General features: G+C 55.5%; 2 protein-coding genes across 6 annotated transcripts in view; one reads left to right on the top strand and one right to left on the bottom strand.

The window, feature by feature from the left end:
• The window catches only part of DNMT3A (DNA methyltransferase 3 alpha), a 101,551-nt gene extending 82,839 nt beyond the window's left edge, over positions 1 to 18,712 (bottom strand). The window contains exon 1 of one of the 2 annotated variants that reach the window (XM_045809283.2): positions 18,580 to 18,712. The gene's annotated coding sequence lies outside the window, so the exon portion shown is untranslated. Of the gene's footprint in view, positions 1 to 17,990; positions 18,116 to 18,579 lie in introns of those variants that run through there. The other variant, XM_045809282.2, reaches the window with a different exon arrangement.
• On the top strand, positions 16,333 to 23,675 carry LOC148109721 (uncharacterized). Of its 4 annotated transcripts, none has more exons than XR_015725324.1 (3): positions 16,333 to 16,856; positions 18,829 to 18,978; positions 19,503 to 23,675. XR_015725324.1 is itself a non-coding variant. In XM_087863806.1 (3 exons), exons 1-3 carry the CDS (start codon positions 16,551 to 16,553, stop codon positions 19,514 to 19,516), a joined length of 363 nt encoding a protein of 120 aa, XP_087719932.1. In that variant the 5' UTR covers positions 16,333 to 16,550; the 3' UTR covers positions 19,517 to 23,675. The 4 variants fall into 4 exon arrangements, 1 of the variants encoding a protein (XP_087719932.1); XM_087863806.1 differs by having other exon boundaries at positions 18,829 to 18,871; XR_015725326.1 differs by lacking the exon at positions 18,829 to 18,978.
• The last annotated feature ends 2,305 nt before the right edge of the window (positions 23,676 to 25,980 follow it).

Genomic DNA, 25,980 nt, shown 5'->3' with positions numbered 1-25,980 from the left:
ATCCCCCGAGTGCCTGTGAGCGTACATCGCTCAAACAGCAGCTTTGTACTTGGGAAGCTCCCACGATGTGCCAGCCCCTGTGAATAGAGCTTTACAATCGCAATATCTCGTTCATCCTGATGCCTCACTCTGACCTTTTGAAGCGGGGACTATTTTTCCCCCATTTTCCAGATGAGAAAAGTGAGATATAAGAGGTTAACAAAGCTGCCCGGGGTCATAATTAAACGGTGGAGCCAGATTCAAATCCAGGTCTGTCCTACTCTGAAGTCCAGAGTTTTCCAATGTCTTCTTACAATTAACATGAGACTGTTGCAGACATACTCACTCTGGGCACAGATTGGTCCGAAAGCGAAGTTTCCAGCTAACCTCCTTTTCCTGGTTAGGCCTGTCTGCAGTGGGGACAGGGGTTGGGGGGAGGGTGGTAAGCAATGCAATCTTCTAATCATAGTATTTGGTGCCCTGCCCAATGTGGCAGTCATTCATTCAGCTATTTGCTGAGTACCTACAATAAGCCAGGCCCTTGCTAAGAGACATGCCCTGTCCCATTTCAGCCTCACAACAATCCTGGGAAGTTTATGAAGTAGGTTCTCTTGTGATTCCCATCTTATAGAAGGAGAACCTGAGGCCAAGAGAGGTTTATTGCCTCTCCAAGGTAGTGCAGGGAGAAAGTTCCAGAGCAGGATTGTGAATCCAGGTCCATCTAACTCCAGAGGCCTTACAAACATGGCAGCATTCCTTCATGGATACCCATGTTAAGCATATACCCCAGATCAGCTATCTACGCCCTTGCTGTGACACCAGTCCACAGATAACAGCCTCAGAGCTGAATTTCCCACTTGAACTTGGGAGGAGGACCAATGACTCCTAGATGACAGAAGGCAGGAGAGTCATCTTGGGCCCCATGCCACCCAGGGTGGTGATAAGCTCCGGCACTGGTAAGCTGGGGGCCAGTAGAAGGCTGAGGGGAGCGATCAGGGCTTCCTAGACAGAGATGTCTATCTGCCAAGTCTTTCCCCTGTGCCACACAGCCTCTCTCAGTCACAAGACTGGGCTGGATGTGTGTGTTGGGGGGGTGGGGTGAGTATCTCTCCTTTGGACTGCTCATTCTCTCTCAACGTGAGTGAGATGCACATCATCATACCATTACTCTGGCTTCCAGAAACGTCTCTCCCATCCAAACCACCAGCTGCACATAGAATACCAAAAGCCATGGGCAGCAGGCCAACAGTCCTGCCATCCTGTTGCCACTTCAAAGCCCATCTGTCTGGCTCTGGAGTCACAACACGATGACTTGTGGTTCTCACACCACCCTCGAGGCCAAGGCACCACCAGTGTGAGCATTTCTGATCACCTCAAACCTGCTGCCACGAAGATGGCCACACTAGCGGAGAGGAGCTGAATCAGACTCCTCTGCTCATACTAATGGTTACCATGACACAGCCCCAAAAGCAAGGAGGGAAAAAAAAAAAGATTTGTACCCAAAATAGATGCTGGTAAGGAGCTGAAGTTGTCCTTGGGCATTAAAAAGAGCCAGTATAGACTTCCAGAAAGGAGCATGCAATTCTGAGCGTGACAAGGCAGGAGATGCCCTGTCAGGAGCCATGCGTGCTGTAGCAGCCGGATGGGCATCTCACGCCCTCGGAGTCAGGGACCCAGGGTGGCCAGGCTGAGGGTCCATGTGAGAATTAGCCATGGGAACCCCGGCAGAGCCTGCTGTCTGGGGCAGCCTTGAGAATGGGTCAGATTCTGTCCTCCCCTCCCCGGAGGTGGCCCGTGGTCCACACCTGCTTTTTCACTTACACCCCCATTGACCCCTGCATCTAGTCCCCACGTCTCTGAAACCCTCTAGCAGTGCTGAATGTCATGATTGCCACCACCATGGTTCCACTGGAAGACAAGTCAACAGCCTGGCTTTTTTGGATCCCTGTGCCACTGAACCAACAGACGGAAAAAAAGGAGGGACCCCACTGGCTTGGGTGATCCATCCTGGTTACCAAAGAGAAATCGGCTTGCTGGTTCACAACAGAGGCAAGGAAGACCATGTCTGAAATCCAGAGGATCCTCTCAGTCACCTCTTAGAACTTCCATGCCCCAAAGTTAAGGTTAAGGGAAAACTTCAGTAACAGCGACAACAACAAAGAAGACAGGACAACTGGGAATTCAGATCCTTCGAGAATCTAGGTTTAGGTCACTCACCAGGTAAAAGAAGCCTGGCTTGCTGAGAGTTCAGCTGAGTGCAGAGGAAATGTAGGGTGGGCGATGGGAGAGAGGAGCCAGACAGCAAACGTGGCCTTGTGAAAAAATATAGAAATGAGAACTGTAGTGGTTTTGCATATTTCCTATTTACTTGATATATATACATGTGTATTTGTACATGGTAACTGTTCTCTTGTTTTTCCTCCTTCTTTCCATTATTTTATACACCAGTTATTGGAAGTTCACTTTATAATTTAGTTTTGTTTTTTTTTAAGGGCTCGAACTCACAACCCAGAGATCAAGAGTCGCACGCACAGGGGGGCCTGGGTGGCACAGTCGCTTAAGCGTCCGACTCTTGGTTTTGGATCAGGTTGTGATCTCAGGGTTGGGCATCGGGCCCCACGTCGGGCTCTGCACTCAGCACAGAGTCTCCTTGGGATTCTCTCTCCTTCTCCCTTTCCTTTTGCCCCTCCTGCTTGCGCTCTCTCAAATAAATAAATAAATCTTAAAAAAAAAAAAGTCACACGCTCCACTGACTGAGCCAGCCAGGTGCCCCTATAATTTAGTCTTTAGGTAACAGAATAGTCAGTGGGACTGTGATTGAATTTGAGAAGTTATTCATGTAGACAGTGGTTGATACAATGATTGGTGGGACTCTTCATCTGGGGAAAAGGGTGAGAACCTCAGTGAGAAAAATAGCTGCATCTCGCTAGGTAGAAATATAGCTTATTTGGTCGTTGTAGGGGGGCCCAAATGTGCGTGAAAGGTGCAAATGGAACTGAGCAGCCAAAGGAGTAAACGGTGCCAGTTATCGATTTATTCATCCTTCATTTTCTGCTCAGTGAAAATGGAGCTAGGCCCTTGAAATATTTCTCCTTGGCCGGCAGGCCCGGTGTTAGACTCTGCCAGCAGAGGGTGATGGAGGGACACTGAAGAAAAGGGAGTCATCTTTCCTAGACCCAGCGTGCTCTCCCGTGCTCTCCCGGAGGCACCATGCACAATTCCTCCAGCAGCCAGATCCCCCCCTGCGGCTCCTCTACGCCCAGTCCTGCCCCATCCAGCACTGGGCTCCTGCAGGGAAGGGGCTCCTGCAGGGAGGGGCCTCTGCAGTGTAGGACCACCAGCAGCGGCCAGCAGCTTCACCCAACACTCCCCTCGAGGGGGATCTAGTGGCGACTGTGCCTCCAGCAAAGGTATTTCCTCATGCACAGCTTTCCTTGGGACCCAAAGGACGGGCTTCCAGTGAGTTCCAGGGGGCAGGTTTCCAGCTAGGGTCTCAGCCCTGGGGGTCCTCTTCCCCTTAGTGGCTGGTCTCAAACGTGCTATTTCTAGATTCTCTGCTGTTCCTTTTACTGCTTACTAGTCAATCTCTCATTACTCCCATCCCCTGTCATAGTTAATAAGTCTTGATAGTGAACTTTTCCTGTTCAAATCACTATGTGGTTTCTGTCTTCTGAATGGACTCTGACTGATACGGTCACCCACAGCCTCAAAGGGCTGTTTTCCATCCTCTCGGTCCTTGAGTTCAATTCAGCACCCGTGCCAGCCAACCACTACCCCACTTCCAGCACGCCCATCATCTACTGAGTGCCACTGCTGAGCCCCAAGATACCCCTACTTCTGGAAGTTCACAGAGTGGGGGATTCTCTGGCTCTTTCCCCATCCATGCCTCCACCTGGCTCCATGCCCTGGACTCTCGCACCCCTCGGGCCCCTCTGCTCCGTCTCAGCCCCGCACAGGCCCACTCTGCACAGTGGGCACCCTCAGGGGTTGCGCTGGACCTTCAGCTGCCCTCTAAATGCCCCTCCGCTGAGATACTCAGGCTTCAGAGTCCCCTTTGTGAACATGTCCTCCCGGCTGACTGGCAGTCACCTAAAATCCTACTCTTCTAGAACCAGATGCCTCCTGTTTCCTCTGGCTTCTCTCCCTCTGTGCAACTGGCACCAGCCTCCCCTCAGCTGCCGAAGCCCCGAACCCCAAAGAGAACTGTGATCCCCCTTCCCCTGCTGTCTCCACTCCACCCGATCCTCGGGCCTCCATCCCCCACGTCCGCCGGGGCCCTCTGCATCACAGGCCTCGACCTTGGTGGTTACTCTGCAGCGGGGCTCCCTGCCTCTCGTACCTCTACCTCCCACCCCAGCCGCTCAGCAAAGATTTTCCACACCTGGCTTCCTCAGTCAAAACCTATGATGCCTGATGAAAACGCTCTAAAATTGATTGTAATGGTGGCAGCAGAACTCTGTGGATGTACCAAAAACCATCGGATTGCACACTTTAAATGGGTGAATTGTATGGTATGTGAATTATATTTCAATAAAGCTGGTATTTTTAAAAAACCCATGATGCCAATGATTTTCACCACAGTAAATTCTAAACTCTGGCCTGGTCCCACGCCAATGGCTCACTGCAGCCTGCCCCCCCACCCCCAGCTGACCCCATCATTCCAGCACCAGTCACTATCCCCCAGCTTACATCCTCCATTCTCACACTTGTGACTCCACTCACAGCATTCTCTCCTCTGACGGGGCCCCCTCTCCCCCATCCCTCAGCACCCCTCACTCCCATTGCTTCTCCTCGACCACCCATCCAGGGGTCTTTAATCAGCTTCTGTTGTGGGGTCATTTTGCTTTCCGTGTGTATATGCATGTGTCTACTTTCCCAAACAGATGAGGTCAGAGTTCATGTCTTGCACCTTGCAGGCCCCCCAAATGGGCAACAGCTGTCTCCCCCTCCCACCCCTCCCCCTTCTGCCTGTTTTGGGTGACCCTTGAGGCAGAGAGGACTGTGTGAAGTCACTCCCAGGCAGCTGCAACATCCCTAGCACAGTGTTGCGGTGCCCAGAGTGACCCCCCACAAGCCCCATTCTAGGGGTCGCTTAGCAGAGTTCCCTGAGGCAGTATGCCAATGGAAAGGCCTTCTTCGGGGACTCTGGGCTCCTATGCCACCTTTCCCAGGCCAGGACATACACCTGCTGGTTTGCAGGCTCCACCAGCCCCCAGATGCTCAGGGAGAAGGGGGTTGTGAGAGTCCCAGGTCAGGGTGTCAGTGAACCACAGGAAGGAAGGGGGGCTGGCCTCCCACACCCCTCCAGGCCCTTGGAGGCTGAGCCCCCGGCTCGCCTGTGACTGCTGTTATCCCACCATCTACAGGCATGCTTCTTCCACTCCTCCGAGATCAAATGACACCAAGCGATCACCTACCTGACCCCCTCCCAGGCCAAAACTAAGATGTCCCCCAAAGGGTCCTCAGGGCCTGGGAGCTGCTGCTGGGGCACAGCCCCTCCCCACCCACTGCTAAATGAGCTTCCCACTGGTTCCTGGTTTGCCTTCCCTCACCCTCTGCGCCACCCCAAACCAAACCTCTTCTGGAAGGGGTTCAGGAGAGGAGGAAGAGCCCCAGATTCTGGGCAGCACATCTCAGAATCACTAGCCCCTGGCCCAGAGGCCCTGGTGCCATTCGTCCCCACCTTGGGCCCCAGGGAGGCTCAGCCGGACCCCACCTCAAACCCTTCTGCCACTCAGAGACGTGGGCTTTGGTTTCCCAATCCGTACAACGGAGTACATAGGAGCCCCTACTTTATAGACCCATTTTAAGGTATGAGAGGATTCCAGAACCGTTCAGCACGTGCCTGGCACACAGTGGGCACTAAATAAATGGTAAGTCTTTAAAAAAGTATTATGTGATTAACCAGGGCAAAAGGCCAGTGAAGTGTCCTTAGGAAACCTAGACTCTGGCTTAAGACCACACCCACAAGTGGCTCTCGCTCACTGTGGCCTGACCCAGAGTCCCCTCGCTGAGCTAAAGCCCGAGTCTGCTGCTAATCCCCCAGTCCAAGGCCCCTGGCCACAAGAACGGGTAACCTTTTCCGCAGAGCCCAGAATCTGTCACCGTGGCCACACACACACACACGTGCACACACAGATACACACAGACAGATGCACATGCACAGACACACGTATGTGTACACATAGATACAAGCGTGCGCACACATACACACACACAGACACTCCCCCTCACACAGCCAGATACAGACACACATAGACATGCAGAGACACACATATATAGACAGACACGTATGTACACACACACACACACACACACACGCCTCTCCCACTCCAGGCACCCCCTGCACATGCGTCATACATTTCACCTATGTTCTGGGCCAAAGAGGCATTTGGAAACCAGCTTGGGAACCTCATAACCATTCATAACATTGTTCCGAGAGAAAACACAAAACATTGCCCGATAAACAAACATTTGCAATAGAATTCCTCCAAGAGCTAGGAATTGCCTGTGCTAGAAAACTAACAGAGCAAGAAGAGAAAAACCACATAAACTTAGTTTGCCTCTGCAAAATTAATACCAATTACAAAAACATTTATGTGAACTGCTTACCATTTACACCTAATTACCATGCAGCACAATTATGCATACCATTAAGGGCATGCCAGATTAATTATGCTGTACGTTTCATTTGATTACACACCATACCCTCAGTCCATATATGCCCAGCTTCCAGAAGGCTGCCCCTCCGACGGGGTACATGCTCAGGTCTGTACAAACCCAGAGAAGCACTAGTTTCCACACTCAAATCGATAGTGGTCCCCACCCCAACCCCTTGCCCAGCCAGAGACAGCCTGACTCCAGCCAGGCCTTCCTGCCGACGTCACCGCCCCGGGAGCCGGGGCCCGGAAGCCATCTTCCCAGCAGAGCCTCCTGCAGAAAGCAGAGATGCTTCAAAGGTCTCCCCCTGGGCGTGGCTACATGTCACAGGGGCCAGGATCCTGCCAATGGTCACCATGGGTGCCCGCTCATGAGGAAGCTGGCCTCACTGTGCAGACAGGGTCACCCCAAGCTCATCTCCCAGACCCCACCAGGGCCCTGCACCCCTTTCCCTGGCACACCGAGGAAGCTTCTGGGCAAGGTCCCAGCAGCACTCCGCCCGCGCTTGCCCTCTGCTCTCCACACAGCCGTGGGCAGTTCTGTCCCCCCTCTATCAAAGAGAAAAGGAACCGACTCCCCTAACTCCCATGTCGTCCACTAGCTGCTCTTCAAATACACCGGGGTGACCCGGGCTTGAGAGCCCACCTGCCCAGGACAGGGGACTCCTCACAACCTACTGAGGAGACAGGTGGGACAGGCCTCCCAGAGGCAAAGAGCGAGAAGCAGCTCAACCAGCGAGAGAGGGAAAGGGGCACGCACGTGTGTGCCCCCTCAACCCCAGACGGGGAACAGGAGCGGCGGAATGTGAATTCTCAAACACCTGTGAGGCCAACCGCATAAGGATTCTTTTACAAGAGAGGTGACATAAAAAGTGTGACAAGTGACATAAAATACCCAGGTTTAGTACAAAAAGCAGTGTTTCAAACAAGCAAACACAAGCCTGTGAAGTTATCTCCACTTGGCAGATGGCAAAACTGAGGCTACGGAGCGTGGCGTGATCTGCCCAAGGGTGCGGCGAGGAGGCGGCAGGGCCAAGGCGAGACCCCTGTCTGTCCAGCACTGGGTCTGGTGGCCCTGGCATGATGCCACACTTCTCTCAGTGGTGCTATCCCAGCTTGTGTCATTCTTCTAGAAGTTCTTTGGAAATGGCCCTTCCTGTGACATACAGAAGACTCACTTCTATTTTAGAGAAAGTTTTTGCTTGTTTCTTTTACTTGATTCCCAAAACTGCTGTCCCCAGCTTGTCCCCAGCTTATCCACAGTGATCTCGCAGGCCTGCCTCTGAAGGGAGGGCGGATGCCAACTTTGCAATTCACATACTATTCTCAAAGGGCGACGGGACTCACCCAGGTCCTGCAGCCAGGGAGCCCAGGGACAGAGTTGAGGCCTTAGAGGCTTTTCTTCTTTCTTTCTTTTTTTTTTAAGACGTTATTAGAGAGAAAGCGAGAGAGAGCATGAGCATGGGGAGGGGGAGAGGCAGGAGCAGACTCCCCACTGAGCACGGAGCCCGAGGCCAGGTGGGGATCCCAAGACTCTGGGATCATGACCTGAGCCCTAAGGCCCTGGGATCATGACCTGAGCCCTAAGGCAGGCAGACACTTAACCTTAACTGACTGAGCTACCCAGGTACCCGAGCTTCATCTTTTGAGGGGACTCCTGAGAAGTACAAGCCCCTGCTCAGGGTCCCAAACATCAGGATTCCCCCAGTTATGTCCCTCCTCAAAAATCTACAGGGATGGCTACAGTTATGGAAGAAAATGTGCCTGCCCTTCTAATCCATCATGCTGGACCGGGCCCCACCCTGGGCTCCCCAACTCCAGTCCCTTCCCCCACGTGAAGCACCCCCAGGGCTCTCCCAGGCTACCCCCACCTGTGCCTCTCAGAGGCTGCCACCTCCACCCACGCATCTGGCCAGGTGACACGGCCCAGCCGTTCCCGCCAGCTCTGCTCCCGAAATGCCTCACGGAGTACCCCACCTCCATGTCCAGGCTGCTGCTCCCCTTCTGCCTGGGCTCCCTGCCCCCATCCTCTTGTCCAATCTCTCTGCCCGGAGGCCCCTAGGTGCGCTCTCAGATATAAACACGGGCACGTTACTCCAGGCCTTCCATGGTCCAGCTCCAGCCCCGCCCCCACAGGCCACCATTCCTCACAGCCCATCAGGTCAGAAAATGCCCTTGACCCCCGGGCTCACTGCTCCCTGCCCTTTGACACCCTGTTCAAGCATCTTTAGCACTTCCTTATGTCATTGCCGACTCACTATGTCATACACCTGAAGCTCATTTAACAGTACAGGTCAAAGAAATTTCCATTAGAAAAAAAAAAGCCCTTCCTGATTTTCTCTCCCCTCTGAAGGAGACATCGCTTCTCTGAGGCCCCGTGACGTCCAGAGCTCTCTCCCCCAGCCTGTATTCGAATCATCGCCCTGCTCAGATGCATCTCGCTGTGGGCATAGAGACCAGCTCAGTCTCTTTCGTCTTTGTGGCCAGTGCCTGGCACATAGTAGGTCTTGAATAAATGAACAGATGAACATTATTCAAGGATCTGAAGCAAGGGACCTCTGGACAGAAACTCGAGAGCCGCCAGGCCTGCCAAGGTGGGGCCCCGGACGCTCGCTGTGCTGAACCCCAGCTCTCCTGGAGTCCAGACTGTGTAGAGCGTGTTGACAGAAAAAAAAACAGAGAAGCAACTGCCCGGCCCCACTGGGCTTCCCAGCTGAGCCTCCAGTACTAGGCAGGCCCTCAGGCCACCACCAGATGGGCGGGGAGTCCGGCCGTGAGAGGATGGCAATAGGCACCACATTGTTGCTGGGCATAAAACCATTAGGCTCCATTGCTGTGCACCAGCTGCCAGGCCCGCTGCGGTCTAGACCCTCCCATGCCTCCAGGCCAGGGGGCAGAGCCGGCCCTGCCAGCAGGGCCAGAACCCAGCAGAGAGGTCACTGCCTGCTCTGGACCCAAAGAGACCAGAGGGCAGCGAGAGAGGAGGCCCAGGACTTAGGGGACCAGCGAGGTCCCCAGTGGGCATGGACGCTAGCAAGATGGAAGTTAGTGCATCCTGAGCAAAGGCCCAGAGACCAGGCGGCCAGGGCCTGAGGGCTCACAGATCGACCAGCCGAATGCTGGCTTTCCGGAGGCCCTGAGACCCCTACAGTGCGGATGACAGACGACATTAGCAGGGTCTGACGGAGCAACAGGGCCTTCACGGGGGTCGTCTTGCCCGGTCCCCACAGAAACCCTCATGCAGCTGTCTCGTGACCCCACTTAAAGAAAAGGAACTCCTACCTTTTGGCCACCTACTGTGTGCCAGGAACAGCGCCAGCTGTCTCAGACAGTGTTAATTTGACTCGGGCACCACGGGTAAGAGGCACGAGGCAGAGGCCATCCTCCCCGAAGCACAGATGCAGAGCCTGTGGCACGAGGACACGAGGACATGGAGGCCCACAGCCACTGCGAGCTAGGAGCACCGAGATGCGCATCTGCCCCCGCCCGCCTGCCGGGACTCAGGGCGCAGGGCTGGGGGGGGGGGGCGGGTAGAGGGACCTGCTCCACGCTTGCTTGTGTGGTCCTGTATGTATCTTCCTGCCTTAATTCAGGGCAGGGACAGAGACGGACAAGGACGCATACCCTTTCTCGTGTCATGTTAAACAGGCAGCCTCAGAGGGGAAAGCAAACTCCAAGAAGGCACCCATGGGTGGGGGTGGGGGCTGGCACTGGGGGAGGGGCTGTGGAAGGGGAAGATGGGAGCTGTTGCCAAGCAACAGGCAGAGGAATTTGTAGCTGCCTTTTCTCACCTCTCCACCCTGTCCCCTGGGTCACTGCCACCCACTCGTGGGCCTCCAGATCACAGAGCTGGGTGCAGCTTCAGCCCACGTGCCAGATGAGCTCCCCAGAACCCTTTCCATCCCTTTCTGGGGGCCTCCCAAAGCCCCATTCTGTCCTCTCTGTGAGCAGCTCCCCAGGCTGTCCCTGTGTCAGGGATGGGTCGCCTGAGCTCCACCCTGGGACCCGGCCCTGGTTATACCTCCTGTTCCCAGGGAACCATCTGGGCCACAAGAGCCACCAGATCGAAGCCTTCTGTGAAGACCCTCAATGATCTGTTTCCCATCCGGGTGAACACCATCCTATAAAGCTAACTTGGCCCGCTGGCCCTGGCACAGACGGGGATTCAGCCAGCTGCCTATTTTCCACTCGCCCACTTAGCCCAGCCTTTGCTTAGAGGCCCCCAGCATCTGTACTATTTCTCCCTGCAACCCTTCCGGGAAGGACAGGTACCTGAGTGGCCCTACCCTCTGCTGTCAGTCTCCAAGCTCATTTCTTATCCATTATAAAAAAGAGTCATCCTGGGGCGCCTGGGTAGTGCAGTCGTTAGGCGTCTGCCTTCGGCTCAGGGCGTGATCCCGGCGTACCGGGATCGAGTCCCACATTGGGCTCCTCCGCCGGGAGCCTGCTTCTTCCTCTCCCACTCCCCCTGCTTGTGTTCCCTCTCTCTCGCTGGCTGTCTATCTCTGTTAAATAAATAAATGAATAAATAAATAAATAAATAAATAATCTTTAAAAAAAAAAAAAAAGAGTTATCGTTCCAGCCTAGCATGACTCAAATCTTTTTCATGTTCTTATCCAGAAGCTTTAAAAAGTGTGGTTTTATTTATTTTTGTTGTTGTCATTAAAAAGTAACACATGTGCGTTTACATTTTTTCAAAGATTACAAAAACGTATAAAGCATATAAAGTAAAAAGGCAAAGTCTTTGTTGACAGGTCTGCTGTGTATCCTTCCAGAACAACTTTTTCTGTCCATGTATATTTGTGTTTATTTTAAAGGATTTTACAAAAACAAGATTACACTCTGTACGCTGCTTTTGTGGGTTACCCAACACCATATTGCGGACACTTAACACATCAGAATAGACATATCAAATCTAAATAGATTCCCCTTTATCCATAAATGTATTTATCTTCGCAGAATCTCTAAAATTAATCACACAGGACCATTCTCTCAAGAAGCCCCCAGGTTCTGGTTGCTGGAGTGTTAGAGGAACCCACCTGCCAGGCACGGGCCTGCCGGCCCTCGCCAGCCCCTCTCAGGGTCCTCTCTGAGGGGAGGAACACTTCCAGAGCCCCCAGCCTCATGGCCTCCCAGTCCAAGCATTCCCCAACATTCACCGTGACGTGGCCTGGTCCAATCCAGGGCTCAATAAGCCACAGATCTGACCCCACCGTCCCATAAGGTCCCGTCTGAGCATCTTTTAACCTGTTCAAGTAAGGACCACTGGAACACAGGGATCTAGGTCATCTCTTAAGTCCAGAACATCTGTACCAACCCCCAGATTCATCTACACAGCACACAGCAGAGTACTAGAGTAGGAGTCAAGGACACCCAAGTTCTGACCATCCGCTTACTAGCTGGGAGAGATGGTCCTCTGTTCCCTCAATATACCCAGACAGGGCAGCTAACAACTGGCTCAGAATAAAAATGACCTTGACATTTGAAACAGAAACAGAGAGGGAAGATCAATAGGGATGACAGTGAGCAGGGCCATGACCGCAGGAAAGAGAAAACAGGAACCTGGGTATGGAAGTAAATAAGGCTGGGAAGCCTTAGGAGTCAGAGGGGACCTCAGCAGGACTGGAGTGGACCATGCTTAGCTATGGTTGAAAAAAAAAAATTCCACTCCCTACAGGGATTCAGTTAGGAAAGCCCCAGACGTCTGCACCTCCTCCCCCTGTCGCTGTCCTCCAGACAGGCCTGGCCTGGATGTGATCAGCAAGGGAGATGTGGCCTGGAGGGCCCTGACCACTAGCTGTCCTTGCTGGGGGCTGCCAGGCACCTGCAGCCACGCCCAGGTCACATCCCCTTGGAACCGGGGGCTCAGTTCGACTGCATGTGCTGGAGGGAGACTGGAGAGAAGGGCAGAGTCAGCTTCTGCAGCCCTCATTTCCCTCATTCCCCTCCCACTCACAGCCCCTTGCGGGAATGTTCTGGATGCTGGGGCACCTCAGCCTGGGTGAGGGGAAGCAATGGGAGGCCAGGGACCCTCCTCCTCCCCATTCATACCACGGTTGGTTGCCGGTTGCCCTCACTGGCATGCAGATCTTACCCTGGCTGGTGTTCCCCTTAATCGCCACAGCCCCCTGGGGTTGGTGTGATTTAAATATGCTCTGTTTCCCTCCAAGTCTGAGCTCTTAAGTGCTCATCTATGGAATATAAAGGGCTCATCAAGCGCCTACAGCAAATGAGCTCCGTTGGCCCCTTCCCTGCCCTCCCTGTCGTCCCTCTGGCTTCTCCCCACCCCACTCCACCCCATAAAGCCACGACAAGCAGGGTAGTTCAAAACGATTGTCCACAGGACAAGCAGGAGTTACACAGAACAGGGGCCGCTCTCCCCAAATCGATGTGGGGCCTCAGTGTGGCCCCCAGCACACCGGGGGCCCCACTCCACCCCCCAGCATCTCCTCCACACTCCAGCCACCCCTTTCCCCACAGCTTGGCTTCCTCCCTTCAGCCTGGAAGCCCTGCCTCAGTGCTTTAAGGCCCATCTTAGGTACCACCTCTTCCAAGAAGCCTTCCCTGATCCCCTCAGTTCGTTGTGACCTCACTGTCCTTTGAGCGCTTTATTTCTCCCTCTCCTGTGACTTTGGTCTATGGTGATTAATTAGCTGGGCTCATCCTGAACTCATTCTGTGTCCCCTCAAATCCTAGCACAGGGCCTTGCCCACAGGAAATGCTCAGCAAGCAAACACAGGATGCTCAAGGTAAGATCCGAATAAAGAGCTGGAACTCCGGCGTGAGGGATTTAAGGTGAGCACACAGACAACCTGTTCACAGTGTGATCTGTTACACTCCGGAAGAGACTGCCAAGTGGCACTGAGGAGCCCTCCCCTCTGAAGCTCCGTCAATCAGGATCAGCACTTTTCTCCGTTGTCCAAGATTGTGCAAAAGAGGCAGGAAGGTGGACAAGGCTTCTGAGAGCACTTCCTGCAGCGTCGGTCCACCCATGCTGCCCAAACACTGGGCACTGACATTCCGCTAAGGGAGGAACGCACGCTGTCCCCGGAATCCTCACGACAACCCTAAGTACGGCCGCATCTTATTTCCACGGTACAGGTGAGGAAACAGAGGCACAGAGTAATTAAGTTAGCTGCCCCAGATCTCGCCGCAGGGAAGTGGCTGACTCCAGGACCCTCACTTCGGATGCCTCAAAACGGGCTCATTTCTAAGCAAGTCACATCTCTCCCCACGCGGCTGCACACCGCGTACACAGTCTGCACAGACACACGTGCACCACACCCTGTCTTGCCCACAACATTCAGCCAAGTGGAGGCAGGCTGGAACACACTCACACATACACAGACACACACATCTCTGACACTTCATGGGTCTCAGATTTGGTTTTGGTTTTGGTTTTTTTTGTTGTTGTTTTTTTTTTGGGGAAAAATAGTCAAAGAGAGACTAGACTGAAAACAAGCCCTCAAGATTTGGGAGGAAAGGTATCTGGCACCTTAGTTTACCATGAAAGCCCTCAGGGAGGCCAAACTCAGGCCTATGGAGATGCCCAGCCTCCAAGGGCGGGGGGGGGGGCTCCTAACTGGCTCTCCCACCTATTAGATACCAAAGTGGAAGTGGAAACAATTCCCAAGCGCCATGCCACACACCACACACTGAGTCAGGGACCCCAGGCCCGCACAAGCAGCATGAAGCAAACAGGGAAAGGCTCAGGACTGGCTCTTCTGGCCTCAGGGTCTGGCCCCACACCCTAACAGTCCCAACCCAGCTCCAAGTGCTCTCAGAGCTTAAAAGTTCTCTTTTAAGCCTAAATTGTAAGGCTTGGATACTAATGGTAACATTTCAGGCCCAGTAATGAGGATCAAGTGGTCTATTCTTAATTTACCCATTAGGGAGCAGGTAAAACTCCTCCGAGTCTCCTGTATACTTCTCAACAAAAGGAGCCTTGCCTGGCCACCGCTAGGGAGAGGGCAGGGACCCAAAACACAGATGTGTAGCAAGCTCCCCCACCGTCCAGCAGACACCCATGGAGGCCCCACTAAATGTCTGATGGGGGACCCGGAGGCAGCCAAGTCAAGGTCCTTGTCCTGTGGAAACCACAGGCTTATGGGAGAGAGCAGGAGACGGGACAGTGTGGGGCCAAGTCACGCTGGGCAAGCATTTTATAGCTTGTCCTGCATTTCTTGCAGCCTTTTTCAGAGGACCGTTGGCAGTGATGTGTGACTGTGATAGGAAAATATTCACAAGGGACTCGAGAGCATATTATGAATTGAACTCGGGGGAAAAAAACCTCAGAAATTACGTGCACACACAGATTTACACATAAGCCTACAGAAGGACACACGTGTGTGAAGCTTCACCCCGAGGCTGTATTTTTACACTCTCTGTGGAGTCACCTGTGACAAACCTCTCTCCTTGCAGGGCCCCCAACCCTCGAGCCACCTTTTCCTTTCAAAGGCCCATCCCCCAGGAGGCCTTGCTCTCTCAGACCTCCTCTCCTTGGAAGCCTTTCCGGATTACCGCTGTATGGTGAAAACAGACCACCCCGCCCCCATTCCTGGTTCTGAAATTCCACCAGTAGAATCAGAGCCATAGAATTTCAAAGTTGGAATGGACCTCCAAGCTCCAGTCCAACCCCCACCCCACAGAGGAATCCTGTCTGCAGACACCCTGACAGATGGCCACCGTCCGGTCGTCCTCTCCAGGGCTAGGGGGGCTGCCCTTGCACTGTGCACCCGGCACGCCTCGATTCTAGAAGGAATTCACCTTTTTAAGGCCGGCCTCCTATTGCAGCCACCCGCCCCCCCAGACCTGGGGTGGAAAACAAGGAGAACATGGGTCAGCCTGAGCCAGGGCAGGGGCTATGCTTCTGAGGAGTAGCTGCAGACCGGTACCAAGCAGCTGGAGAAGAGTGCAGAGACGGAGCCAGGGCCCAAAGCAGTGGGGCCGGGGAAGGGAGGAAGGCAGGCAGGTGCCAGAGCTGAGGCACAAGTCGGCCGGCCCCTGCCTGGGTGCAGCACATGCACACGCACACACAGGCACGCATGCTCACACTTTCACAGTTGCCTGTCAACCAACCAGGCTCTCCTCAATAGGACCTGGAGGCACAGGGGGACCACCTTGCCCCAGAAGCCTAGCAGGAACTCCTGACAACCCCAGCCTCCCAAAGCCAGGCAGCTCAGAAGCCACCAAAAGATAGCCCCTGCCAGCAGAGAGGACAACCCAAACAGGGTCCCTCCGCCTAACAGCTGGGCTCCCCAGATCCCACAGGCCAGTCCTAACACTCCAGCAACGCCGCCGCCGAAGGAGAAAAGCTTCCCTGGCTGCAGCTGTCACATCTGCCTGGAAGGGAGGAGGCACAGCAGAGCAGCACCTGATCCCAGGATCCCTTCACAGCCCGCCAGCCCAGGAGACTGGAGGCCGGTTCAGCCGCTGGCAGCCCAGGGTGAAACATGAAGACTGAGCAGTCCCCCAGGGATGCTGATGGCAGTCTCTGGGCATGGCAGCGAGGGGCAAGCTGGGTCACAGGGCAGAGGGCGCTTCTCGCCCAGGCTCCTGTCCCTGCTAGTTTGGGAGGGGGCGCGTGGAATGGCTCTGAGTGCCCCCCACACCCCGCTGCCCTTCCTCCCCCGCCCTCAGGCGGGAGCTGCCCAGCTGGGTGCTGGACGCCATCTTGGGTCAAGGTGCAGCCACAGGGGGCTCCCCTCAGGAGCAGGGGAAGAAAGCCCCCGAGACTCAGCAAGCCCCCACTCCCCAACCAGGGCAGCAACACCTACTCAACTGGCTTTGCAGGAGAGAGAGGTGGAAGGACGTTGGGGATAGAAAAGTGGGGGAGAGAAAAGTGGGAAATAACAGAGGGGGGGTGGGAGGAGAGTGGGTGCCCCCAAGAAGGGAGGTTCCAGGAAAGCGAAATGCAGTTTGGCAGCCGGAGGGCCGCGGGCCCCAGCGATGGGGGGCTGGGGGAGGCCGGGGGCGGGCCCTGGACCCACGCCAGCTCGGTCCGCGCCGAGTGGGAGGGAGGGCAGGGCGGCCTGGGGGAGGGGAGCCGGGGTGAGGGCGGGACACGGACCGCGGCCGCCTGCGGCTCCGAAGCTCGGGGTCTCCTGGGGCGCGGGGCCGCGGGGCCGAAGACCCCGATCTGCAGCCTCTGCGAGGCCTCGTCCTTCACTGTGCAGATGCGAAGCTTTCAAGGACACGTCTGCACCGGCCCAGCGGGGGTGCGTGTGCGTGAGTGTGTCCGCGTGCGTGTGTGTGCGACGGGGGGTGCTGCTGCAGGGGGCGACCCCGGGCGCTCCCACCCGCGCCGCTCCCGGCCCTGGCCCTGGCCCGCAGCTCCCATCCCCGCGTTTTCCGGTCCCCGCGGCCCCGGCCCGGGATCTTCGCCCGCCCCCGCCCCGCCCCCACACTGCGGCGCCGCCGCCACCGCCGCCACCGCCGCCGCCGCCGCCGCCGCCCCGGCTCCCACGGCCCGCGGCGGGGGCAGGGAGGAGCCAGGCACGACGTCCCCCCCCGCGCGCTGCCCGGCCCTCCGCGGGGAGGTGTGCCCCCCAAGTGGCACTCTCCCCACCCCCGCCGCCCCTCCCAGATCCGCTGGCACCCCGCACCCCCAGCCACAGGTGGCCGGAGGAGGATCGCTGCGCAGCGCTCCCCGGCCCGGCCCCCGGATCACCCCTCGGTCCGCCCCCGGGGGCCTCCCGGGTCCCCCGCCCCGCCGGGCCGAGGAGGGCCGGGAGCCGGGGGGAGGGGCGGGGGGCCGGGTCGTGCCAGGCTGCCATTTTCTGCCGCCGCCGCGGAGCCTGCGCGGGGCCCGGCCCCCGCCCCCTCCCCCGCTCCCTGCGGGCCGCGGCGGGAGCCGATCATTCCGGGTCGGGGTCCGCGCCCTCCAGCGCCCCGGCCGCAGGCCCCAGGCGGGGCCCCGGGGCGGGGGCAGAGCCCGGAAGGCGGGGGCGGCCAGGCCGGGGCCCCTGCGGCAGCGCCGAGCCGGGCACCGCGGCTGAGGCCGGCGGTGGAGGGGGCCCCCCGCGGCATTGTATAGACTTGAACTTGAGCCCGGAGCCGGGCGGGGGCGGGGAGGGGGCTCCGCGCCGGGAGCGGGCGGGACGGGAGGGGGCGCCTGCCGAGCCCGCGGGGACATAAACAAACCCTCAAATCCCCCGCGCCGCCCTGGCCAGCCCGGCCCGCCGTCCCCGCCCGCAGCCCTGGCCCCGCGAGCGCCCGGCGCCGAGTTGCAGGGGTCCGGGAGCGTGCCCCGAGCCGGGCACTGCCCGCCGCCGTGTCCCCCGCCCGGCCTCCCCTCCTCCCCGCCCGCCTCCGGGCCGGCCTCCCGGGCCGCCAGCAGCGGCGCTCATTACCGTGTGGCCGGTGGGGTCGGGCCGGCCCGGCTGCGCGCCCTGGTGCCGCGGCGCCGCGTCCCGGCTCGTCCTCTGCTCTCGCCGCCGCCGCCGCCGCCCGCGCGCCCTCCCTCCCTCCCGGCCCGCCTGCCTGCCTCGCTCGCTCCCTCCCTCCGCTCGCTGTCGCGCTCCCTCTCTCCGCCTCCTCTGCCGGGTCCCCCCCTCCCACCCCTTCTCTCCGCCTTCCTCCTTCCCTCCCTCCGGCCGCCCGCGGGCCCAGGCCTCCGCCCGCTGCTCGCCCCCCGCGGCCGCGCTGGCCCCGGCCCCGGCGCTGCGGAGCCGGCCCGGGAGGCAGCGCCGACTGGGGGGCCCCGGGGCGCCGCGGCGGTAGCGGCCTGGGCGCGCGGCCGGTCCTAGCGCCCTCGGCCCGACTTCCCGGCCTCTGCGGCCCCGCCGGGGGTCTACGCACGCTGCGAGACGGAGGGCCGGACCCCGCAGTGCCCAGACCCTGAGCTGGGCCTGGGCACCCCTCCGCGGCCGCGCTCCGGGCCACTCCGCCGGGGGCCTTGCTGCAGCCCTCCCCCCCACCCCCCGCGGGGTGCCCCGCTACCTGGCGCTGCCTCTGCGCTGGGTCCCCGCATCCAGCACTGGCCGCAGGGACAGCGGCCCCTCCTCTCCCCGGGCCGGTGTCAAGTGCCTCCCCCCAGAAGCCCGCGGAGCCCCCGGCGGCCTTCACCCTGCAGTTCTCCCGACCTCCACCAGAGCCCACTGCACTCTGCCTGCCTCAGCACTGGGGCTGGGGACAGCAGCGCCGGCCCATCCGCACCGCAATCCCCACCCGACCTGCCACCCCCGCCAGGTGCAGCCGCCGAGTGGAGGCCAGCCCACTCAACAGGACGAAGGTCGAGGCGCCAGGTCCATCCAGGCCGTCTTGGAGGCTCGGGCACTTCTATAGGATGAGTCCCCTTAGAGGGAGTGAGCTCCCCGTACCTTGAAGTGTCCAAGTAGAGTTGAGTGCCCTCAGTTGGACAGTGGAAGACTGAAAGACTTCATGGGGTGGGAGGTTGAACTAAATGACATTGAAGATCCCTTCCAGCTCGAAGATTCTGCACACCTACACTCCACCCTCACGCTTACTCACCCCTTTCCCGCGGGGGTTGTTCTCATTTCCCAGAGAGTTCTACGGGCTCCAGGTTTCTGACTTGGGGCATCTCTGTCTACTTCTGTCAGCACAGCCACCCTCTGCTCATCACTTTCCCAACTGCTACCTCTCGGGCTTGGTGCTGGGCCCCCTGATCCCCCCAGCTTGGCTCTCCACTTCTGCCCATACCTCCACCAGCCTCTCCTACTGTGCACCCCCAATCCTCCTAGCACTTCAGCCACATGGCAGTGCCCTGAGCTCTCTGACCCAGGGCATGGAGTGCTCCATTCCCCAGGCACCCATCATCCCACTTGTGGGTGGGGGGTCCCAAAGATGGGTACTCAGGCCCTCACTGCTGAAACCAGTCCTACTTTTCCCTTCTCCCCCACCAGCTTCACCCCTTTGAGGGCACAGGAACAGAGTTACCTAACTCTTTGAGACATGGAACCCAACTTTCGTCCAAGAAGTTTTCCTTCTGGAAGGAATGCTCCCACAACCAACAGTCTTCCCCACTCCCCAGCCTCAAGGTCAGAGGCCACTCTCCACACAATCGTCCTGGCCTCTTTCAGTGTCAGCCTCACTCAAGTGGTCGCCCCATGCCACTGATGACAGGCCCTGCTATCCGTGGATTCACCTGTCCAGTTCCAGAGACTCATGCTGTTTCCCCCTTGAGGACAGGAACCACATCTGTAGCTTGGCACCTGACGCCCAGTAGGTTCTCAATAAACATCTGTTGAATGAATGTGTGCATTGCAGGCTCCTTGCCGCTTTGCTTTCCACATCAAGACAGGCACCCGCAAATACTCTGAAGCATGGCTAAGGGGAAGGCCGTGTTCAGAAAGATGGCGCCATGCCTCTCCCTTCCTCAAGGGCTTATATAATACTGCCCCCAAATAGCAGCGACTGTTTCCTGAGTGCCTCCTGTGCGCCAGGCACCGGACCTGGCACATTTCCCTTAGTCCTTGCCGAACCTATGTGGTAGTTTATATTATCCTCACTCTACAGAGGAAGAAACTGAGGCTTAGTCAAAGCCACACAGTTGGGGAAGTCACAGAACCAGGATTCAAAACCTGGTCCATCGGACCCTGACATCACCACCTCACACTTTTAAAACATTATAGTTGCTCTCCACAAGCTGAGATTCTCAGGTCAAGAAGAGCAAAGTTAAGTTTCTATTGAGTAGAACTATTTATGATGAAGTCACTGGGAGCCCAAAATGTGTGTGACCTTGGATATCTGTGTTGCTGGGGTCAAGAGGCCCAAGTTGACCATGTTAGAGGGGGTTTGTGTCCAGCAAGAAGCAACCATGTGGCTGCAGTTTTGGTTCTGGAACCTAGCCCTGACGTGGCCCCTCCAGGTGGTCCCGAGAAGAGGCATCTCAGTGCTGGCTAACTCTACTTGGCCCTCCTCCCCACACATCACACTGGGTCTGACTCCGACTGATTTAGCCTTCGGGCTCCTAGACCCCCTCACTTCTGTCCGTTCCACTGTGGCCTGACCAGAATCCTGGTTGATCCTAGATTATCCGGAGCAAGGGGCAGTATCAGGATAGTCTAGGGTTATCCTGCAATATTGCAAACAACCCCAAATTTTCATGACTTAAAGTCACAAAAGTTCTGCGGAAGACAGTACGGTGTCTCCTCACAAAAATTAAACATAGAATTACCATACAATCCAGCAATTCCACTTCTACGTATAGACCCGAAGGAACCAAAAGCAGAGACTCTCATAGTCTCTACTTGTACCCCAGTGTTCATAGCAGTATTGTTTGCAGTAGCCAAAAGGTGAAGACCACCCAGAAGTTCACGAATAGATGAACAGATAAATACAATGTGGCGTATACGGTCCATGGAATGTTATTCAGCCTTAAAGGGGAAGGACATTCTGAAAGCTGCCACAACATGGATCAACCCTGAAGACACTCTGCTAAGTGAAATAAGTCAGACACAAAAGGACAAATGTTGTGTGATTCCACCTACGGGAGGTACCCAGAGTAGTCAGATTCATAGAGACGAAGCAGAATGGTGGCCGCCAGGGACTGGGGCGCGTGGGGTGGGCGTGAGGAGTGGGAAGCGCATGTTTGGTGGGTACAGAGCTTCAGCGTGGAAAGATGGAAAGAGTTCTGGAAGTGGACGTGGCGATGGCTGCACACTATGAGAGCGTACTTACTGCCTCGGAACTCTACACTTCGAAACGGTGAAGGTGGCAATTTTATGTTATACCGATTTTACCACAATACAAAAAATCTAGCATGGCCCAATTATAAATTAAATCTATTAAATCTATTCTAAAAAAAACATGAAGTTTCTTCTCTCGCTCCTGTTCCATGTCTGCGGCACGTCTGCCGAGGGGTAGAGCTCATGGCATATTCTGGGACCCTGGCTGACAGGAGAGCCACCATCGCAAGGAGAGCACCGGAGGGTATCACCCTGACATGGCCACGCATCCCTCATTGGCCGGAACCAGCCACACAGCTCCATTCAACTACCGGGACCGCGAGGTAACCACTACCAGACCGCAAAGCAGGGAGAACCAGGCATATTCAGCAGCCAGCACCAATGACTACCACGGGGCCTCTCAGCTCCTTCCCCAACAGCATGTTCCTCTAACATCTTCCACCCGGGGACTCCAGCGGAAGGCTCCGTTCCCACACTTCTGACTCAGATGAGACTACCCTTGGCCCCCGCACCCTGCGAGACCTTCTGTCCTCTCCATCAGTCGGCTTCTGAAGCCATTCCGCCTACCTGTGCTGCACCCCCTCGCTGGTGTCCAGACCTGGCTCACCTACCACCCGGCTCGGTGATTGCAACCCCACAGTGACTCACCACTTGGGTCATCTTAATATCCACGGCTGTCACACCCACCAGGAGAGCTGCATCACGGACCACTATCCACGTAGGTTCCTCATCTATAGCAAATGGTGCTGCTTCCACCTACCTTCCATGTGGCTTGTTATATTCGTCAAGACTCTCAGTCACATGGGACAGAATCCCAGCCTAAACCAGATTTTAAACAAAGGGATTCAGTAGTTTAGGGTTGAGACAATTGGGAAGCCCCGGGGTCGGGGACTGAGGAACAGGTAAATCTGGGGACTCAAAGGCTAGCTCCCGAGCTCACTGGCGCCATCACGCTCGTCTGCTCGCCACTGTGGCGGCACCTTGTCTCCTCCTTGAGGCGACTCCAAGATGGCGGCCAGCAGTCGCGGGCGTACCTCCTGCCAGTTTGCGATCCCAGCGGAAGAACATTGTTTTCTTTCCCCTCAGGAAGTGCCCTCGTGCTTCTAGGACAAGAAGCTCCGCGGCCTTTGGCAACGACCCCTCCCCCACCTCGAGCCTCAAGGTCCGAGACACCTAATTGTTCTGTTTTGTGTTTCGTTGTCACCCTCACTCAAGGGGCCCTCCCCAGCAGAAAAGTTCCAGGGGTCACTTCAGTTGTTCCGGCCTGGGTCCCAGGCCCGCCGTGAACCGGGTTCTACAACTAGCAGGACAGCTGAGTCACACGCCCACCCCCACGAGTGAGCGCGGAGGCGGCCCTGGTGCACACGGATGCAGCCAGCGCGCGCGGAGCAGGAGCAGAGCTGTCCCCCGAGCAAGGGGTGCTGGCCGGACACACCGCACCCCCCGGCTGCCCAGCCCCCACGCGTACCTTCTTTCCTCGTGGACGCGCTTTCGAAACGCCCTGGCTACCTGATGGAGACGGTGGTTGCACAACATTGCAAGGGTGCTACCCGCCCCGAATTGTACATTTTTACATGATTAATGTTAGGGGAATTTCACCTCAATAAAAAAAGATATTTTTAAGATGTTCTTACTAAAATGAAGAACCCACGCCATCTACAACTAAAAATGCACTTGATCTCCTTCCCAAAGGAAGACGATCCAAGTCATGACCAGCTCTAAAATCAGGATCTCTGAGTAATGTGCATTTCTCTCAATGAGGTGGATGTGGCTGCTTATCTATCACGGTGGCTCAATTCTAAATGTAACCACCCCAAACACCGAATCTCTGACGGCAGAGAGAAAACAGATTGTCCGCAGTAAGGACTGACTTCGCAAAAGGGGAGAAGGGGAGGACCCTCAGGGGTTGCCAGCCCACGGCCTACACCACACCCTGCTGGCTGGGCTGCCAGGGCTCACCTCTCCACAGGGGATCCAGGTCCTGGTCCCGAGAGAATCTCCCCGGTTCATTGTCCTCCTCGGCTGGGCCTGAGGGCCTACAGGGAAGTCTCCTTTGGGGAGAGCCGGCTTCCTCCTGGCATGGTCATGCCTTCCCGGGGATGCCTTCAGAGCATGAGCCATCCCTAGGGCTGGGGATTTGATGTCACTTCTGTAAAGCCTCAGCCAGCTGCCAGTCAGCCTATTCTCTGGGAAGTCCGTGGACCAGCAACCAGCCCCCCAAAGGCCCAAAGGGCTGGGTGGACCATTCCCGCAGCAACTGTCGTGAACCTCCCCCATTTCTAGACACTGGGTCAGCCCCTCCCTCCAGGAGACACCTCAGCCTCTACTTCTCACTCCAGCATGAGCTGCACACTGTGCTTCGACAGGTATAAAAATACAGATGTACAATATGCGTGTGTATATACATGTCTGTCTGTGTCTCTTTTTCTGTCCATGGAGAGCGCCTGTGAGCAACGAGTCCTCCACAGCAATGAGCACACCTCATGCCCAGATCTTAGTTTCTAAATACCATTCTTTACTAAAAGGAACAGAACCTTCTTGGAGGAATGGCAGATTCCAGAGTGGGGTCAAGCAAGGAGCAAGATGAGCCCAGAACACATCACACTGAAAAGTAAGGAAGTGCTCAAAGAATAACGGGGTGCAGGGGAGAGGCTCCCACTGGCAAAAGATGGGAAATTTTGAGCATCAGAATCAAGATGATACCAACAGATTATAACCCAACAAATAAAATAGGAATCTAGGAGTCCCCACTGCTAGAAATAGATGAACAAATTGCCAGTTTAATGAGGAACAGGATATTTATATAGTCTCAAAATACTTCCCAACAAAATACTGACTAATTACAAAGGGGAAAAGAGTGACTTTACAATGGAAAAACCTGAAACACGTCCCTTTCACCAAGTGATTAAAGTCAACATCATCAGTAATGAGCCGGATTGAAATGTTATGCCACCAACGGGATGCACGATGACACGACATCATTTCTATGATATTCCAGTCCAAGATGCATCACCGAATCTAATATTTTTTTAAGATTTTATTTATTTATTTGACAGAGAGAGAGAGACAGCCAGCGAGAGAGGGAACACAAGCAGGGGGAGTGGGAGAGGAAGAAGCAGGCTCCCAGCGGAGGAGCCTGATGTGGGGCTCGATCCCAGGACTCCGGGATCACGCCCTGAGCCAAAGGCAGAGCTTAACAACTGAGCCACCCAGGCGCCCCATCCGAATCTAATCTTGAGGAGACATCAGAAAAACCCTATCTTAATCCATTGGGCTTCTATCACCAAGTACCATAGGCTGGTGACTTATGAACGACAAACATTCACTTCCCACAGTTCTGGGGTCTGAAAAGTCCAGGATCATCGCAGCAGCAGATTTGATGTCTGATGAGGACTTCCTGGCTCGTGGACAGCCATGTTTTCTCTGTGTCCTCACACGGTGGAAGGGACAAGCTAGCACTCTGGGGTCTCTTTTCTGTGGGCATTGATCCCAATCATGAGGGCAGAGCCTTCCAAAGCCCTACCTCCTAATTCCATCACCTTGGGCATTAGGTTTCAACATAGGAATTTTGAGGGGACACAAACACCAGACCATAGCAAACCCAAACCAAGGGATATTCTACAAAATAACTGACCTGTATGTTTCAAGACTATCAAGGTCATGAAAGTCAATGATAGATTGAGGACTGTTTCAGATCAAAGGAAACTGAACACATGACAATTAAATATGTGATTCTGGATCAAATCTTTTTTTTTTAAGATTTTATTTATTCATTTGACAGAGAGAGACAGGCAGCGAGAGAGGGAACACAAGCAGGGGGAGTGGGAGAGGAAGAAGCAGGCTCCCAGTGGAGCAGGGAGCCCGATGCGGGGCTCGGTCCCAGAACTCTGGGATCACGCCCTGAGCCGAAGGCAAACACTTAATGACTGAGCCACCCAGGCGCCCCAGGATCAAATCTTTTTGCTCTAAAGGACGTTATTGGAATAATAGGAGAAAGTTGAATGGGGTCTGAGGGTAGATGGTAGTAATGGGTCAGTGTTACTTTCCTGATTTTTATGTTTATGCTATAATTGTGAAAGAGAATGTCCTTATTGGAAAGAAATATATCCAATACTAAAGTTTCTTGGAAGTGGTTGGGCTTCATGTTGACACATCATAAAAAGCTTAGAGAAGGGGCGCCTGGGATGGGGGGAAGCCCAGTCCGTTAAGCATCTGACTCTTGATTTTGGCTCAGGTCATGATCTCGGGGTCACAATCTCAAGATCATGAGCTTGAGCCCCACATGAGTCTGCTCGCGATTCTCCTTCCCTCTCCCCTGCTCCTTCCCCCGCTCACACTCTAAATAAATGTGTCAATACATAAAATCTTTTAAAAAGTTTAGAGAAAATGAAGTTCTTTTACTGGATTCGCATCTTTTCTGTAAGTTTAAGATTGCTTTTAAATAAAATTTTCAAAAAATTACCCCTAGGGGTTGCAGCATTTTGCCTTCCCACCAGGAATATGCATGAAAAAGTATGCTGCCGGTTGAGAATGTTGTTAAACTCTTGGATGTTTGCCCATCTGATAGGTGAGCAGCGATCTCTCACCACACATTTTGTTTTGCATTTCTTCCTTTTTGAGGAGGTCGACCATCTTTTCACAGGTTTAAGGGCCATTTGCATTTATAAACTGAAAACTATCCATTTATTTTTGA

This window comes from Ursus americanus, chromosome 7 (assembly GCF_024610735.1).
Source record: "Ursus americanus isolate L20-20 chromosome 7, mUrsAme1.1.p, whole genome shotgun sequence".
Taxonomy (NCBI): domain Eukaryota; kingdom Metazoa; phylum Chordata; class Mammalia; order Carnivora; family Ursidae; genus Ursus; species Ursus americanus.
The sequence above is the reverse complement of the archived record's forward strand: the minus strand, read 5'-3'. Positions and strand labels throughout refer to the sequence as shown.

Coding starts and splice junctions, on each gene's coding strand:
- LOC148109721 (XM_087863806.1), top strand. CDS start 16,551: ATGCAGTTTGGCAGCCGGAGGGCCGCGGGCCCCAGCGATGGGGGGCTG. Junction 16,857..18,828: donor TCTGCACCGGCCCAGCGGGG/GTGCGTGTGCGT, acceptor CACCCCCGCCAG/GTGCAGCCGCCGAGTGGAGG.